The sequence below is a fragment of the Eleutherodactylus coqui genome, chromosome 1, assembly GCF_035609145.1.
Source record: "Eleutherodactylus coqui strain aEleCoq1 chromosome 1, aEleCoq1.hap1, whole genome shotgun sequence".
In the NCBI taxonomy this organism is placed as follows: Eukaryota; Metazoa; Chordata; class Amphibia; order Anura; family Eleutherodactylidae; genus Eleutherodactylus; species Eleutherodactylus coqui.
The window spans coordinates 51,868,223-51,886,514 of record NC_089837.1 but is presented as its reverse complement, the minus strand read 5'-3'; the positions used below and the strand labels follow the sequence as shown (position 1 = coordinate 51,886,514).

Below are 18,292 nucleotides of genomic sequence, written 5' to 3'. Positions count from 1 at the left end.
TCTCGAAAGGATGCAGTAGGGAAATAATTAATGTATGCCAAACGAAAATCTCTCACTTAGAATACAAAACGCTTATCCATCAAGTGTGAAAAAAATGAGATTGATAAGCTAAGTAGTGAATGGTTCAATTGATCTTTTCTACGCGTTTCAGCTCTAGTAGTGCAAACCATCAGGAACCATTGATTAAAAACTATCAAAAGGGTACTGAGTGAATCTCAGAGAAAATTATAAAATATTCAAGTGAAAGTCAAGGAATGATGCAATGGTCAGGCCCATGGAAAAAAGGCATAAGGTTCCGGAGAGAAATAACCCTCAACCCAGACAAACAAGCCAACCCCCATCTCCAGGAGTGAGGTCTAATGAAGCCCCAGGAGGAGCCTGGAATGTGAAGTTCTGCAACAGTCTTGTGAAGTAAATGAAGAGCTTCAATTTTGCCAAGTTTCTCCTGTACAACTTTTTTTTTTTTTTACCTACAGCAATGTTATATGAAGTAAAGGATAAAATATTGGATTTGTATAATGGAAAATTCACAATATGCTGCATCCATTTGCAGTGTCCCATAGGGTGACTCCGGACACAGGGCATACATTGAGGAGCTGGGAGGCTAGAGTGGTCATTTGTCATGGTGGCACTTACCAAGCTCCCTCCTAGAGGGACACTTGTAGCCTCGGGCAGAGCAGTGCTGGCCCTCTTCCAGACACCCCTGGGACAGGGATGGTCAATAAACATAATAGGAAATAAGGTTGTCACGGCTGATGTCACCATTCCGTTTCCCACCGGAATGACCCTCGGCGGTGAATAAAGGAGTCACAGACTCTAACATACCTCAGGTCCCAGGGAATGGTCAGGGCCTGGCAAACCTTTACTTGCAGTAAACTTGGTACAAGGCACAAATGCAAAAGACAGCCATGCCGGCAAAACAGCAGATTTGAGGTCAGGGAGGAAACAGGGTGATAGTGGTCCTGCAGTCTAAGTTATGACAGGAACTGCTCCTGACAGGGGAGCTCTCATGAGGATAGCAGTAGGGTCACTCCACAGACACTCTTGTAGTATAGTACCTCTGCACGGGAATCTCAGCCTTTTCTGGACATGCTCACTCTCAATCTCTCTTCCTTACGTCCTCACTCACTGTTGGCTCTTGGCATTAGAGTACTCAGGAAACCTCTTTTCCTTCCATTCTTCAGGAGGGTTGAAGGTAACCCCATGTGGCTCTCCGCTGAAGGTTTTGTGATGGACGCTCTAGCTACACCCAAATTACTTATTTATAATCTCTCACATACCACGTGACAGGACATAAATTGACACATTTGCAGGCATCTCCCAGTCTCATGCAAACATTAACCTCTCATTTGCTGCAGCTGTGCAATACACATCACAAGGACTAGACAACTTTGCACAGCACATCTACAAAAGACATGACATGTATAACACTTATTGATGGGCCAGCAACATTGACCTGGGCTGTTCTAACACATCGGTGGGCCCAGTGTTGTAATATCATTTGTGGGCAATCCCGATCTGAACAATTTCATAGTCCCCAACATTTTAAAATGGAAAAATATGTAATCATCCTTTTCTAGCACAGATGCCACCAGGGTATAAACTACTCCGGACTGAAGTGAATGGGACTTTGCTTGCAGTATCAACCAGGGACACTGCACAATGCTGTCTGCTTCTGGCAGCAAAATGGCTAGACGTCGGTCAACCCCTTTAAAGCATCTCTGCCCCCAACAGGGCATGTATGAGGAGATTTAATTAATGTCAGTGCTCTAGTTATTATCAAATTGTTCCTTCAATAAATCTGATCTGATAAATCTGCAAATGAGATCCACCCATGAACATTGTGCCTTAGTCTGTGAATTCAGCCTTAGAACGGAATTTTACACTGGCGTATATTGATTGGGTTTTCATGCCTGGCTTATATATGCAGCCTCTCTGATGCATTGCTTTACAATACATCAGTGCACATGGGCATATTTCCATGGTGTTGTAGTGCCCGGCCGGCCAAGATAGTGCTTTTTGTTCGAGCACTGAAACACATGCTGGCGGTGTAAGGAACATGCGGGCTCTTTAATGCACATCTAGTGGTCTTGCCCGCTGATACGGCCTTACTGGAATCAGATAGAAACTAAAATACGTGAAGTATTTGATAATTCATTTCACCTCTTACCGGAATAGGTGTTCTTGGCCAGACCATTGACAGTTTACAAACCTTCCAAATCTAACCTGATCTCACACCTTCTTTCGGCAGCTAAATCTTATTCCCCCAGCTTGGCTTCAACCCCAGGCTCCAATGTTAGCCATGGTCAACGATATACGTAGATTTGAAGAGCTGACGAGTTGGTCAAACAGGTCCCATGACAAATTCAGAAACAATGGGGATTTTGGCCGAGCAATTTTCATCCAACTCCCAAACACTCAAGATTATTTGAGCACATAGTTTAATCGTATGCCTAATGATCATAAATTTCTGCGGTAACCCTGCTTATTTTAAATGTGAAGGGGACTGACCTACAGGGTGTCATATCTGTAGTCATGAGTTGTTGGACTGAATGATAACTTCCTCTTCTTCCTACTCCCCCCTCCCCCACCACCACCACCATCCTTATCCACTACCTCACCCCTGAAACCCTTAAAATGTTAAAAAAGTACTATTGTATTTACTCAATCAATTTTGTTATACAAGTATGCGTTTGCAATGTCTCAAATGTTGAAAAACCTTGTATGCTTGTTAGTACAATAAAACACAGAATTTACAAAAAATAAAATGACATTTGTAAAAATATGTAATTTTATTTTTTCTCCTCTAAATTGCACTAATTACAGGGGGCGTGTGTCTAGTTAGTCAGGTTGCTGGGGACGTGGTGGGTGTCATCCCACACCATGTTCTTGTTGCCATTACTCCTGGGCGCACCCATCTGTCTCTAGCAGGTTCCGGGGGCTGTTTCTTCCAGCGTCTGGGTTTTGTCTCCTGCTGCTGTCAGGCTCCCCGTCCCAATCAGCTACTGGGGCGGGAGTTCTGTCAGCATTTAAATGTCTCAGTTCCTGTCAGTATTTGCCAGTGCATGTTTACTTTCCAGTTACACCCGTGTTTCCTGCATTTGATTACCAGCTTGACTTTTGCTTTGGACCTGACTTTGCCTTTGCCTGACCCCTTGTACCTTGTTCCTTCCAGTTGCTGACCCAGATTGCCTGCCTTTGTGTTTGTTCGGATCTTGTATTTGTCTGTGTCTGGCTCCTGCCCCACATCCCTTGCCAGTCTAGGGACTGTCGCGCAGTTGTCTCCCTAGGGCTTAGGGTAGGGGGGCAAGCAGTAAGGGACAGGGCTTGCGGGCAATTCAGGGACTCACTTACCCAGACCCCAACTTTTTGACATTTCCTTTACTCTTACCAAAAAATTAGTCACTAGTTTATCAAAAGTCATCTGATGTAAACAATCATTCTGTGTAAAAGCAAACAAATTACGGTTATATGATGCAAAATACTCTTGTGTACAAACCCATCTAAATCAAGAATATATTTTCTGTGTATTGTGCATGCAAATTTTTTGTGTGCAGATATGCCCATGTGATACAAGCTTTGGGTGTATTTGCACAGACAAGAGAGATTTCCCAGCAGAGAGACATATAGACCGACAATTATTTATATTATCCATTTGCTGTTAAATCTTTGAATTTGACATCCTCATTTCAAAATAAGATGCATCAGATTTAACGAACAATTGCATAAAATGTTACATTTAGAAAGAAAAGACTGAGAAGAGCTGATTTCACATCTGCCTTGGTACACCCCTGGTTGGAGGTTCGGTCACAGATCCGGCTCTAAACACCAGAATAAAAACTGCTGCATACAACTCTTTTTTGGGGGACCGACAGCCGAGCAGCTGAGTGGAAACCAGATGAACCCAATTATAGCCCATGGGAACCATTTGACGCTGTCAGGCTCCATCCTAAGACTGAGTTGTTCAGCCCCAGGGATTCGCGTTTCCTGCTCCCCGAACGGAGCAAGAAAGCAGAACCCCAGCTACTGATATGAAACCACCCTTAGCCATAGTAGGAATCTTTAACCGAAGGCCCCTAGCTGTCATTTCTTTACTTATACAGTTTGGAAGAGTAGTGCGATCCCACCAGATTTCTATCTCATGAACAAGGACAAAGTAAGTGCTAACTAGGATATGGGATTCATGGCTTTACATTAATGAGGATTGGAGAAAAATGTCTGTTTTGTGAAGTACTACAGCTTCAATGATATTGAGCTGCCATACATAAACCATGGAAAGAAGGGGCACCAATTTGGAAGAGGGCAGTCATGTTTCCTATACAGCTCTTTAGAATGCCAGGTGCTGAGGGACCACCAAGCGGCCACTCTGCCTTTTCTAGTGTTTAACCCTTTCCAATCCAGTGTCTGATGTCTAAAGACCTTCTGATTGAAGGTTGTACAGCTCTGATGTCGGAAGATGTCCAGCATGGTATTCTTACTGTAGATTACTGGCCGCTCTTTTGTCGGGGGCCTCTCCAGTATGTCCCATACCACAGTACTGGCTCTAGCCAGCAGATGGCACCATTGTATAATGGCAGAAAGAGAAAGTCCCCTAGGAAACCCTGAATCCAAAATTGGGTTGCAAAGGGTTAATATATATAAAAAAAAAAAAAAAAAAAAAAAGTATGGCATTTGGGTTCCGATTGGATGCTGTGGCAGTCAGGTGCCTAACAATGACCCCCAGATCTGCTACACAACTGGTTCATACAAAGTACTAAGGCAAAAACCATGGAGTGTGGCCCAATCTTACTAAAGTACATGAATTAAAACATTTAAAGCTCTTTACTTAGTCTAGGGACTAAGGCATTTCAAGGCCTGTAGTCTCTTCCTCAGAGAGCTGGAGGTTTACACTACATAGAAGATATATCAGTCACAAATCTGGACAGAAAACACCAATGCAAAGTGGAATGTGAGAACATGAAAACATGGGACAGTCTATTTTGCAAACGTTTTATCACAAATCTATCTAGACAATTATTAGAATTTTCAATACAAGTGACTCATCGGTCACACACGAGGTATAGCACACATCTTATGGGGCAATGGTCCAGATGTGAGTCCAACTGCAGGAGTGAGGTCTAATGTAGGCCCAGGAGGAGCCTGGAATGTGAAGTTCTGCAGTAGTCTTGTGAAGTAAATGAAGAGTTCCATTGTGGCCAATTTCTCTCCTGCACAACTTCTCTTACCTACAACAATGAAATATGAGGTAAAGGATAAAATGTTGAATTTCTTTCAGTGAAAATTCACATATCTCTTCAACCAGAGCCATTTTAACACATTGGTGGCCCCAGTGCTACAATATCATTATTAGGAAATTTGAACATGTTCATAGCCCCCAACAATTAAAATGCAAAAAAGGAGCAACCACCCTTTACTTACACAGATGCCTTTAAGGTGCTTGCCACATAGATACCCCCTTACATGACTCCTAAGCATGCCTGCCACATGCTAACTGTATCCTCAGAGTGCCTGCCTCAGATGCTCCTGGACTGAACTAGGAATCTTTTCCACCTTTTGCTCTTTGGTTAAAGCAGCCATCCTCCAACAGGTCATGTATTGCAGGATTTAATCAATGTCAGTGCTGTAGATACTATCAAAGATGTTCCTTCAATATACGTGGTGTTCTTGGCGACATACAGTGGAAACCATGGTCATTGTCACCCATAGTATAGATCTGAAACTAACCTCGCCACTTGGGGTACTTCTATTTAGCTTGGGAGTAACAAAGCTAGGGCTTGCTTTATTGAGTACTCGACCCTTCAGGACTTTGAAACGGTTGGCTAATTTACATATTTTTTTACATATGGTCTAGAATTCATGTAATGAGGCAACTACTAATAGCTTAATGTCTTTAGAGCAGCACGATGCTAATGAGAATCCCTGTTGCCTTACCCCTATACTGCCCGCACAGTGTTGCCATCCTAAACATGGCCGCTGATGTTAGTAACCAGTCCTATCTATCAGTGACCTCCATAACAGGGTGCACAGTACTGAGCATGATCTCATCTCCTGTGCCATGCACTGACAGTGGAGAAAATCTCTCAGTTGTACTCATTACTCAAGCAAAACACTAAAAGACCATATTTAAGAAGACTACTCACCAGCTGAAAAGGGCATGAAGGCTTCTTTCCTTACAAAATTTCCATGTGAATCCAGGAAGTGTTCTGGGTAAAACTCATCAGGTTTTACAAAATGGTCCTTGTCAAAAAGTACAGAGGTCAGCAGCGGAATTACATATGTTCCCTAGAGATTTGAAAATGTGTATATGTCATATTTAAAATGCAACTTCAAGCGTACCTGTACTTTTAGATGACTTTTCAGAATAAACTGCCATGTGTGCTTACTGGAAGGATGCACTACATCTGGACATAGCATGACTTCTATCCCACATTTAATCACCAGTTCTCCTGTGTGGGCTATTGCTCTAATTCTCAGTTCTCTCTGAGCTGGCTGGTGTAGACTAGCTGCAATGATGTATTTTATACTGCACACATAGAAGACCAAATTCTGCTCTCTGAAGCATACACATAAATAACTGCATCATATAGCATAGTATAGGACATGAGTATTAAGCAATGTAGTTGTGATTCCGGTAGCTGTGGGCTAGTAACTAGTTCACCATTAGCAGCAGCTATGTCTGTGTGAGTCTTTTTCTCTCTAGCAGGTTCATCCTCCTTCCCCATATTCCATAGACTTCTAAGGACAGCATGAGTCATCCTCCTCCTCTACCTCCTGTAATCTGTAAATCTTTTAGAGCCTCGTGTAAGCTTACACCTACAACCTGAAGGTTGCAAGTTCGATCCCCGCATGATTCAGGTAGCCGGCTCAAGGTTGACTCAGCCTTCCATCCTTCCGAGGTCGGTAAAATAAGAACCCAGCTTGGTGGGGGGTAATAAGTAATAATTACCTAAAAGCGCTGCGGAATAAGTTGGCACTATACAAGATTTATTTACTAAAGACAGGCATAACCTGACAACAGACATTGGACAGCAAATTAGAAAGAAAAACCCAAGTGGGGAGATTTTTCAGCACAAAAATGTCATTTTAGGTGAAGATTTTGCACGCTTGCTACTTATCACATAAAAACAAGTTGTCTCAAAGCATAGTGATCATTTAATAGGTTTATCACTAACTAGGAGGTAATGCATAAATGTTATGACATCAGAATCTTCAAGTGCACAGATCAGAAAATTAATGATAGCTCTATGTGCATGCACTGGATAAATCCATCTCCTCCTCATCCCTCTCCTCTTTATAGAGTTCTATAGGCAGCATGCATCATCCCCGCCCTCACTTCCTGTAATCCATCTTGTTAACTGTCCACTTGACATGTAGTTAACAGAAAATTAGAAGGAAGGGAGACCTCTGTAGCCTGAGCTTTAGAGGGATTTTTCAGCAGAAAATCGTTTTAGGTTAAAAAAAAACAACACATGTTTTGTACTCTATCAATTGTGCATCCATGTAGCAACATATACTCCAAGAGGAGCAATGGGCAATATGGGCTTATACAATGTTATGGACATTAAATTCAGAATCTTTGTGACAGATGATAAATAGGATCATGTTTATGAGACTTAAAGTTGTCTTTGTCAAGGCAGATTGGGTGGATTGCCAAAAAACATTTGTAAGACTAATAAGCATCAAATCTTTTTACTTACTTTGGGCAGAAAATATCCCCTGAAGTTAACATCTTGAGTCGTAGCATGTGGGAGGCTGGCTGGAGAAATGTTTCCAAAACGCTGAAACTCATGGATGACGGCATCAGTATACGGCATCTGTTTGCGATGAATCACTTGTGGCTCAGCCGACTCGATAACTTTCTCTATCTCACTTTGCACCTTTCCTATGGCCAAAGAAAAAACATATACCCATATGTGGGACAATAATAAAATGTTGTGCCATCCGGTTTAATCACATTAATTCTATTGTTCTTTGGCTTTTGGTTATGTAATGGTCATGATAAAATCTTGGATTGCTATAAATATCATGCAACCTCAAGGTTTCCCAGTGGTTGAAATTCTTGTCATCGTCACAATTTGCTCATGAGCATTCATTCTCCTAGAGAAAAAGTTGACAGTTATGGTAATCTATAATTGCATCACAAATAAACAGAAGTTTCCATGGAGTAAGTGCTTTTTTGAGCATGTACTAATCCTACATTTTTAACACTTCCTTCCTGAATGAGATCTTGTGTGACCAAAGTTGTTAGTCAACCCCTTAGGCTTTATTTACATTAGACTGGTGATCTCCTTCAAGTAAGCCGATACCCATACTTGTATGTAAAAAAAAAAAAAAAAAATTGTAAAAACTTGTTTTAATTTTGATTAGATTTAGTTTAGGTCTCCACCCTGGCCTTTAATTGTATGTTGCACTGTGAGATGTAATATATACAGTATATTCAGTCTCTTACTTTGGATATCTGGATATTTCATCATCAGCAAAAGACCCCATCTCAGGGTGGAGGCGGTAGTCTCCATGCCAGCAGCAAAGAGGTCCGTAACGAGCTCTGTTAGGTTTTCATTGTTGAAGTACAGTTGTGATTTTTCCTGAAAACAAAGCATATAACATTCACATTAGCTGTGTAATAAGGAGAGGGAATGTCCTTATATAGAAAGGTTATCATATCACACGCTTTGTCAAAACAATCAAGCACCTAGAAGGAGTTGTGGTTTTCCTACCAAAGTTGGCATGCAGTTACATCTTAGGTTGATATGCAAATGATTAGAGTTGTTGTGTGATTAGATAAATGGTCTTGCCAACTGAGGCCCTAAAAGTGGTTTCCCTCTTGGCCTATAAAAAGACTCAGACGACTTGCATGTATTGGATCTCTTCTTCTGCTTGTGTAGGACTTGTTGACCTCTAGACGCCTCTAGGATGCCATCGAAGAGATTTCACCCAGTTAACAGAGTCTGAGAGGGGGCACATTATTGGAATTCATGAAGCTTGATGGTCATATAAATGAATTGTCCACCACCTGGACCATCCTGACCATTACAGGCCCCAGTGTCTGTCGGAACCATTCCCAGGCAGTTGGTTGAAGGACATTTGGTCTCGCAGTGCCCATTATGTATATTGCATTTGACACACCCACCATCGCCTCCATTTTCAATGGTGTTATGAACAAAACTGGACATCTACAAGGTGGAACTGGGTTGTCCAGCAATGGGTCTAGGTTTAATTTGAGCACTGATGATGGCCGTTTTCGTGTTTGAAGACGTTAGAGTGAGCGAACAAATCCTGCCTTTGGTGTGGAACGGAACACTGCCTGCACTGCTGGTGTGGTGGTCTGGGGGACCATCGTGTACGACCGTAAGTCATCCATAGTAGTGGTATGAGAGACAATGACAGCTCGGAGATATGTTCAGGACATCCTGCAGTTACATGTGTTGCCTCTCACGGCAGGGCTTCGGGCTTCCAAAAGGCATTTTCCAGTAAGATAATGCTCAGCTGCACACAGCAATAGGGTCAGAGGAATGTCCCCACACCATTGTCACTTCTGTGGCTGCTTGGTCACCAGATTTATCACCAATAAAACATGATTGTCCTGTGTTGCTCACATGAGTAAGATGTGGCAGTGGAATAATTGAATCCTCTTAGTCACCAAGGCCCAGGTGCCATTGCTACCACTGTACCCTGTATAGCTAAACCCCCTCAAGACAATATCGTAAATGTACAGGAACAGATAACACATTGTAATGTCAACCAGAGTTCTACTCAACTGCAAGCTCAACTCTGCTCAGCAGTATCAGTGTTTTAGTACCTCTTGTTGCTTCACCAGGAATGAGTCGATAAGATTCCTCTGGTCATTTACATCCAGTTCTTTCCTCTGGTTGGTAAATGTCTCTCGAATAAATGCATGCAATTCAGTCATATTCCCAGAGATCGTTTTTTGGATTCTAGAACACCAGCGCATCACAGATGGAAATGCGTTATATAACTGCAGTGAAAAAAAAATCATGAATGTAAAAACTTAAAGGCAATTTGCGCTACAACATTATTTTTAATTGTTAATTTGTTTCCTAAATGCAAAATTACTCTAGTCATCATTAAGAATTTCTTACTGTTTTGCAGTTGTCAAGTCTGTAACTCCTATACACAGCTGTCTTAATGGTGACTTTTGGTCTGTTGGCTTTCTCTGCTCTTTCTTTCCCTTTTCTCAGAGTTAGAGATAGCAGGGAGGGAAAGCATCCAAGTGATCAGGTAGGGCAGATCACATGACCTATTTATAGGGAGAAAAGCACACTTAAGGTAGTCTAAAGGTAGGGGAAGGAATGTTCATACAGGTTGCGTATGAGTGTAAACAGGGGAGAGGCCTAAACAGACTCTGCAGGAAGGGAGGAATCACACAATCCTCAGCATCAGTGTCTAAGGACAAAGGATAATGAATTACTGCTGAGCTGCAAAAAGGAAAATTAGTCCAGAAATAAGCTATGCTGATACATGAGAGCTGATGAATGTAGCCACAATCCTGGATGCCTGTCAGCATTACACTGTACAGTGTTACAGAAGTACTGTGGTGTATTACATGAGCGATTAGAAGGCAACATGGATTAAAAAACAAAAAATGTTTCATGAAATGTTTACAATATAAAGGTAGAAAATCCTATAGTTTCTATATTAAAAGTACTTTTATCATGTCAGAAAAGTAAACATACCTAGTCTCACTGCATCTGTAACAACCTGAACTATAAAATGATCAAATTAATTAACTGACACATTGAATGCCGTAAAATAAATAAAAGCTGTACTTGCACAAAAGTATTCAATTTTTTTAGCCCTTTTTCAACACTCACCACTTTTCTAAAAAGTGAGCAGTGATAAGTCATGTGCAGCCTGACAGATTTACTTTAATTTACACCAAAAATTTGACATGAAAAACTTCATGTTTCAGCCTTAGGTGCCTTTTTTAGTCAACCAGACGCCATATTTACCCGCCTGTCCCGGCGATTCTGTTATAAAGTGGCCAACGTTAAACTGTCAAATGTTGATACTAATGAAGGGGGAGCAGAATACTTTACTATGACAATTATATTTCCGAATTCCAAAGGTCAGTATATGCGGTGGCCAACCCAGAGGCAAGCCATTGTGAAGGAGACCACGAGTAAACAAGATGGATGTCATGAGTGGCTTTTCAATCTCTCCTGAAAAGGGCAGCAAAGGGCCAAGCTCGTTCGCATGCAGTAAAACAGGTACAATAACTATAGCAGCATCAACATCTGCAGCACTGCTGCACACCACCTCTCTCGTCCACCACCCAACAACCCCCTTCTACTCTGCTCGACTCCTTCACTTTTGCTGATTCTCCCGCACTTTTTATAAAACTGGTCATTTGAAAGTAAGAAACCCAATGGAAGGCCTGTTTCCATCTCCTTGGCTGCAAATGTGAAAGCCATCCATTACATGATCAATTAGGACCGCTGAATATCAGCCAAAAGTATTGCTACATATCTGGGGATATCACATGAGAGTTGGTGCCATTATCCACAATGACTTGGGAATGAGAAAGCTTAGACAAGTGGATCCAATATCTTTTGACAACCAAACAGAAAAGACCTTTGAAGACATCTTTGGCTGTTTTGAAGCATTTTGCAAGAAATGAATCAGATTTTCTGGACAAACTGGTAACTGGTGATGAGACCTGGATCTACTGTTGTGATCCGGAGTCAAAGGAAAAGTCTAAGGAACGGATTCTCTCTCTTTCTCTCTATATTTTTGGTATTGTAATCACACTGACCCAGAGAAAAAAATATATTCTGTCATTTATGCTGTTTGATTTTGAAAAAATAATTAGAGCAATGGCAGAATGTGTGTTTTCTCCCTGCACTCGAAAAAAAATATAAAAGTTTAAAACACATTATATGCATCCAAAAATGGTACCAATAAAATTACAGTTCGCCATGCAAAAAACAAGCTGAGTGTCAACAGTAAAATAAAAAGTTATTTACACAATGGCCCCTTTTTTCTGCAAATTGTTGCAAAGTAGAATGCCCAATTTACATGGGAGGCCTGTCCGCTAAAGGATCAGCACAAGCAGGTGATGTCACCACTAGTGGTTAGCACTTGTGTATAGCATTTAGACAGACATAACCGCTAAGTATCATTCACTTCTCGCTGACTTCTCACTCAGCGCTTCACACTATAGGTGTGAAGCACTGAGCGAGGAGTTTTTAGATGCAGCGAGAAGTGAGCGAAACAGCAATGTTTTTTATGCTGGTTGAAAGTGATCAACAAACGAAAAGTCATCGAAAAGTGCACGATGGCTTTGCCTTTAGTCATAAAAATTATCGTTTACTTTTTTGTTTGAATGAATTTTATGTGATAGTCATCCTGTGCAAATGGCCCTCAAGACCCCGATAATCACATATTGCAGGCCTGTTTTACAGAAAATCTGTATGTAATTTCCTGTAAAAACCCCCTTTAGACATAACATGGAGTTGAGCTGCTCACCACAGCCGCTGGGCTTCCAAGTAAATGGATATTTTCATTAACAATCTTTAGCAGCTTCACAAGTGTGGGATCTTCATAAGCAAATCGATGACTCAGTAAGATGGAGACTATTATGTTGGCTGTAGCAGCATTTATTATCATGAGGTTATCAAAGGGCTCGCCTGGAAATACAAAGGTCAGAATATATTAATTACATCATTTATAGTGTGTGAAATGTTCCAGCATGTAAAGTACAACATATTTTAGTGTATGGAATAGGGTCTTGTTACATTCATAGAGAATGACTAACCATACAGTTTTCCAAAAAAGCTGATCAGGGTTGCCAATAGCCAAAAGGCCATGGCACTTTCCTAGCACTGCTACACGTCAACCTATAGTTGCTGCAGGCACATGGCTATAGGGGGGCACAAAAATAAGTCACACCCAGGCCCTGGTGCCTGAGGAGGCCCAAATGCCCCTCTACCACATATGAAGAAATCACTGATAAAATTGTACATTGGGGGTCCTGTAGCAGATTTTACTTTGGTGGCCAAGAGCTTCAAGTTACAGTGGTCAGATCTCCACCAATGTCAGACTTCTTGTGTATTCTAATGATACCATCATCAGATGTGCCATCAATGTCTTTAATGAAAGGATTAAATCTTGAAAGGATGGATAGCAGCACTTATTAGGTTGGTGCATGCACACTGTGAATCCAACTTCTGCACCAGGTTCACTCTGAGAGATCCTTGCTTATTAATATACTGAAAGGCTACTAACAAGGTAATACTGGTAGATCCAAGACCCAAAGAATTTTCCAATAGTCACAGGTATTGATATGATAACAGAATATAGAAATAACAGGACCCCATGAGATCAAGCAGAAGACATCCCCATCTGAAAGTGACCATGGAGTAGAACATGGAAACTTAAGGTGCATAGTAGACTTTTATAAGCATCTTCCCTGGTGGAACCATTATACTGCAGAATAACATTACTACTAATAATAGTAACAGACAAAGTAGGATGGAACAGTTTACCAACCGTTGTAAGATCTGAACTTCTGCACCAAAAAATCACTTTCTTCAGCAATTTTGTTTTCAATGGTTTCCTTCCCCATTCCAAAATCTCGGAGTGCTGACAGAGTGAAACGTCTCATCACTTTCCAATTATCATCGTTAGCGAAAATAACTCCTGAGGATACATTACAGGATGAAGGAAAAATAGTATACATACAAAATGGCAACCTATATTTTCTCTTCAGTGGTAAATTCAGAACACACTATAGATCCAATGGTCAAAAAGTGTTAAATCTATGATAGGCTAACTACTACCAAAATGAGGACCAGTTATTTTGCAGTTTTCTCAATAACACAAGCTTTTCTTGGAGGATCCTAAACTAGAGTCTCCCCTCCCACTATCGGAGGTTTTTTAAATTAGACAACTAAAATAGACAAGAAAGAGAAATCAATCCACAAATCAGTATTAATAACATGAAATTTACCGTATCCTTTTGTAATTGTCTTAAGCAGTGGCAATATTCGTCTCCCTGAAAATTCTTCTGCATGATTGACAAGGGCGTCTTTCACTGCCTCGTATCCACACAGTACAACGACTTGCTCTTCTCCTAAGTGTATCCTGTACACTGGTCCATACTTCTTAGAGAGCTGCAAAGTGACATGGAGGAAGCTGTCACAGTATCTATGGTGTATATGCTATAGAGATTTCTGCTGGTTTTATGGTGAATGTATTCTAATAGTGTATGACAAGACTTGTACTGCCAATAGCAGCTGATTGTGGGATGGTCCCGATAGTGGGACCTTCATGAACTGCTACTCACTGGGAGATTGGCTTTACTACTGTAAAGGGTTCTCTCTGGATCTCTGGAGTGGCATTTGTACAGAATAAATCAAATGTATCCATGCACAGTTTATTTTGCCTTCTTGTGGGCACTGGCACCTGGTTTAGTCTGCAAATGCGCTGCTCCTGTGGCCCAGAGACGATGAGCAGCTTGTGGAGACATCATTCATATCATTGAGAGAGAGGGAGCCAGCTCATGTAGGAGCTCTCATGGTCTAGATATGGACTGTTGAGAGAGAATTAGCATACGGCATGGGAGTGATAGAAACTACTTTAACAAAGGTATCCAAAACGACTGTGCAGAAATACATACAAAATTGGAAATACGTTCACAGCCTAATGCCATGGCAGGAATGGTGTGGTAGAGGGTGACAGGTTCCCTTTAAATATAACAGTTGAACCTTATGATCTATTCATTGTCAGGTGCCTTATATACTAGGTTACCTGATGAAGTGTTTGATACGGTTTCTTCAGGTCCAGAATGTGCAGATTTCCAATGATGGGTAACGGTCTGGGTCCGGGGGGCAGATTATATTTACTACTTTTCCGTCCATAGAAAAATAGGGCAACAAAAAAGCACAGAATGACAGACAGAACCAACGTGGTGGGATCAGAGAGGTTCATGGTGCCGGTAAAGGTTCCTATAGAAAGACAGATATAAGTGTGATTGCATAATGTAGGTAACAGATGACATCTGATGTATGTAGAGGAGCAGAGCTAAGTTCATCTTTAGCTAGAACCCATTCGGACAGTATATCAATCTGCTACATTGTCTTGGTGAGTTATTACAGTAAAATGGACCAATAGTCTAAGCACAGTGTTTCTCAACTCCAGTCCTCAGGAACCCCCAACAGGTCATGTTTTAGGATACCCTATAGTACATGTATAGTATGTCACCCTAGACTTTTTCCTTTAAAGGATCGTCCCTTTAATTGTACAAAATAAAAGCTACTTGGTTTCTTCTTCATCTTGTCATCATGAGTGTTGCCAATGATCCCCATAGAACTTACCGGAATTGATCCTGAAATACCCAAGAACCCTCTTCTCACCAACACTATGGGCATCAAACACAATTAGACAGCATGTAAAACCACAACCATTTTAAAAAGAAATGTACTTGTAGTAGGCTAGTTTGACACAAGCATATCAGTTATTAAACTATATGGTGCATGCTATTGGAAAAAGTGCCAGAATTGCTGCTTTTCTGTCATCTACATGCCAAGAAATACAATAAAAAGTGAACAAAAGTCACATGCAGCCTAAAATGGTTCCAATGGAAACGACAACTAATCCCACAACTGCCACAGCGCAGCACAAAATATCACCCCAACAGCGCCAAATAAGTATCACAGAGCAGCATAAAGTATCGCCTCAAAAACGCCAGAGAATTACAACAGTACGGCGGCAGTATTTTACACCCCTCTTACTGTTGGCAGCAATTAGAAGCCATCCAGAAACCCTATTCACTGACTTTACATCCAAAGAGGAAAACAAGAAAACAGGTGTTATTCTACTCTAATCAACACCTTGCCTGGCACACCGTCCTGTACCAGTAGCATAAGAAAATATCCAAGGGTGGCATCAATAAGAGCTGACAGATCAGGGTAATTGAGAAAATGACACCAAGCTTACCATAAATGTATATAAACCAGCACTATTTTGATACAATTTGAAGATTTTTTTTTTCACATCAAAGAACAGATGCAAACTTGCAAAAAGTACCGATCTCCAGCAACTAACAGTGATAGAACATCCTCTACAGATACTGTTTATACTGACCCGCTTGCACTTTCAAGTCCACACACGTTTCACCTCTCATAGATTGTACACGTCTCAACTAGAACATGACTTCCTGCATCTCAAGAAAACCTGTGAGTAAGTTTGGTGATGAAAATGCAGAAGAGCAAGAACTCAAGAGATTAATCAGTGGAAACCTGAATATACATCAGCTCTGCATAAATTGTATATCGTAGTAGTCATACTGACCCACAGAAAAAAAGTTATGTCATTTTTGCCACAATATGTACGCCATAAAAACAAGACCCCCTCCCCAAGATGGAGGAATTACGGTTTTTATTCTATTTCACCCCACTTAGAAATTTTTAACACTTTTCCAATACATTATATGGTATATTAAATGATGATCATCCATTCAGTCGCATACGACCTTCAGTCACCCTATGGATTAATGTTCTCCACGCATTTCTGTCTTTCACGGCTTTTCAGTTCCACGATTAAGATGTTCATGGCGGCCTTGATTGTATCTTTGTCATTATGATCTTCTTTCCATTGACTTTGCCAAGTATTAATACTGTTTCCAGTGAGTTAGCGTGCATCACGTGGCCAAAAAAAAGTCGCTGTTTGATGATTTTGCCCTCTAATGATATTTTTGGTTTGAAGCAATCTAACACTACCTTGATCGTTGTCATGGCGGTTCAAGGTATCTGTAGCATTCTCCTCCAGCACCATAATTCAAATGTATCAATTTTCCTTCTGTACATTTATCTCAGCGTCCAGCTTTCGTTACCATATGTCATTATAGGAAAACCGATTGCGTTGACCAGTCTGGTTTTTATTGCAATGGTAATATTCTTGCTTTTCCAGATCTTTTCCATTTCTTGCATTGTATTCCTACCAAGTATAATCCGTCTATTGATCTTAGGTCCAGATTGCCCGTTGCAATCGATTTTGAATTAAAGGAAGATAAAATCTTGGACCGTCTCGACTTTTGTTAATTTTTATGTTCACTGTACTGTTGCTTACCATGGTCATGACTTGTTTTCTTGCTGTTGAAATATAGTCCCATGCGTTTGCTTTCCTTTTGCACTCGTTGGATAAGGTATTGCGGGTCGCTTTCGCTTTCCTAAAGCAGGGTGATGTCATCTGCATTCCGACATTTCTGGCACAATTTTGACTCTGGTTTCTAATTCGTGCAAATTGCATTGCCTCATGATCGTTTCTGCGTACAGATTAAGGACTGGTGATAGAATGCAGCCCTGCCGTATGCCTTTCTCGATTCCAAACCAATCCGTGTTTCCATAAGATGTCCTGAATGTTGCTTCTTGGTTGTAGTAAAGAGACCATATAAGCTTTTCAATATGTTCTGGGACGCCCATTTGCTTCAGACACTTCCAAAGCTTGTCATGTGCGACAGAATCAAATGCCTTGCTGTAGTTGATGAAACATGTTCACATCCTTTTGATACTTCCGGGTCTCATCCATGATTCAGCACAGGTTCACAATTTGGTTTCTGGTGCCATGTCCTTTGCAGAAGCCAGCTTGAATATCCAGCAGTTCCCATTCAACAATTCATTTTTGTATGATCTTAAAAAGACAGACCCCTTCCAAACATATCACTTTTATAGCAGGGGATTTCAATGCAAAAATCAGCTCTGGAGAAAGCCTACCGGTCGCAGGCAAATTTGGATTGGGTAAGCGGAATAATGCAAGCGACTGTATGGTACCATGTTGCATGGAAAACTGGCAATCTATCATGAACACATGGTTTGAGCAGATGAAACGCCTTTTCTACACATGGACAGCCCCAAATGGCATGCACCAAAACCAAATAGACTTCCTATGTCAACTGCATTGGAAAAGCTCAATGCTGGCAGTGAGAACACTCTGAGGTGCAGACTGCGGCTCCGATAATCAGCTCCTAGTCACAAAAGTCAAGCTCAGAATCGGCATCAAAAAGGTCACCATCAACACGCCGTTTTGATGTAGACAACATCCCTTCGCGATATGCAGTCGAAGTGAATAACCGACTTGAAGTGCTCAGTGCCACCGGAAAAGACCCCGATGAATTATGGGAGGAAATCAAATCCATCACATGGAATACAGCTGAACAAATCATCCCTTGAAAAATTAGCAAAACAACTGCAATGGCTTTAGGATTAATCCATCAGTATCGCCAACAAGCGCCAAGCAGCTAAGCCAGCGGGCACCATTGTTGAATTCAGATACT

General features: G+C 41.2%; 1 protein-coding gene across 2 annotated transcripts in view; it reads right to left on the bottom strand.

Moving 5' to 3' along the window:
• Positions 1–4,957: 4,957 nt before the first annotated feature.
• LOC136620909 (cytochrome P450 2K6-like) overlaps positions 4,958–18,292 on the bottom strand; it is a 78,245-nt gene continuing 64,910 nt past the window's right edge. For both annotated transcript variants that reach the window (XM_066595983.1, XM_066595991.1), the window contains exons 2-10: positions 14,770–14,966; positions 13,970–14,132; positions 13,510–13,659; positions 12,487–12,647; positions 9,800–9,976; positions 8,450–8,585; positions 7,698–7,882; positions 6,141–6,282; positions 4,958–5,225 (exon numbers count right to left, since the gene is read on the bottom strand). In XM_066595983.1, coding sequence (XP_066452080.1) covers positions 5,047–5,225; positions 6,141–6,282; positions 7,698–7,882; positions 8,450–8,585; positions 9,800–9,976; positions 12,487–12,647; positions 13,510–13,659; positions 13,970–14,132; positions 14,770–14,949 — 1,473 coding nt within the window. In that variant the 5' untranslated portion in view covers positions 14,950–14,966 and the 3' untranslated portion in view covers positions 4,958–5,046. The remainder of the gene's footprint in view (positions 5,226–6,140; positions 6,283–7,697; positions 7,883–8,449; positions 8,586–9,799; positions 9,977–12,486; positions 12,648–13,509; positions 13,660–13,969; positions 14,133–14,769; positions 14,967–18,292) is intronic.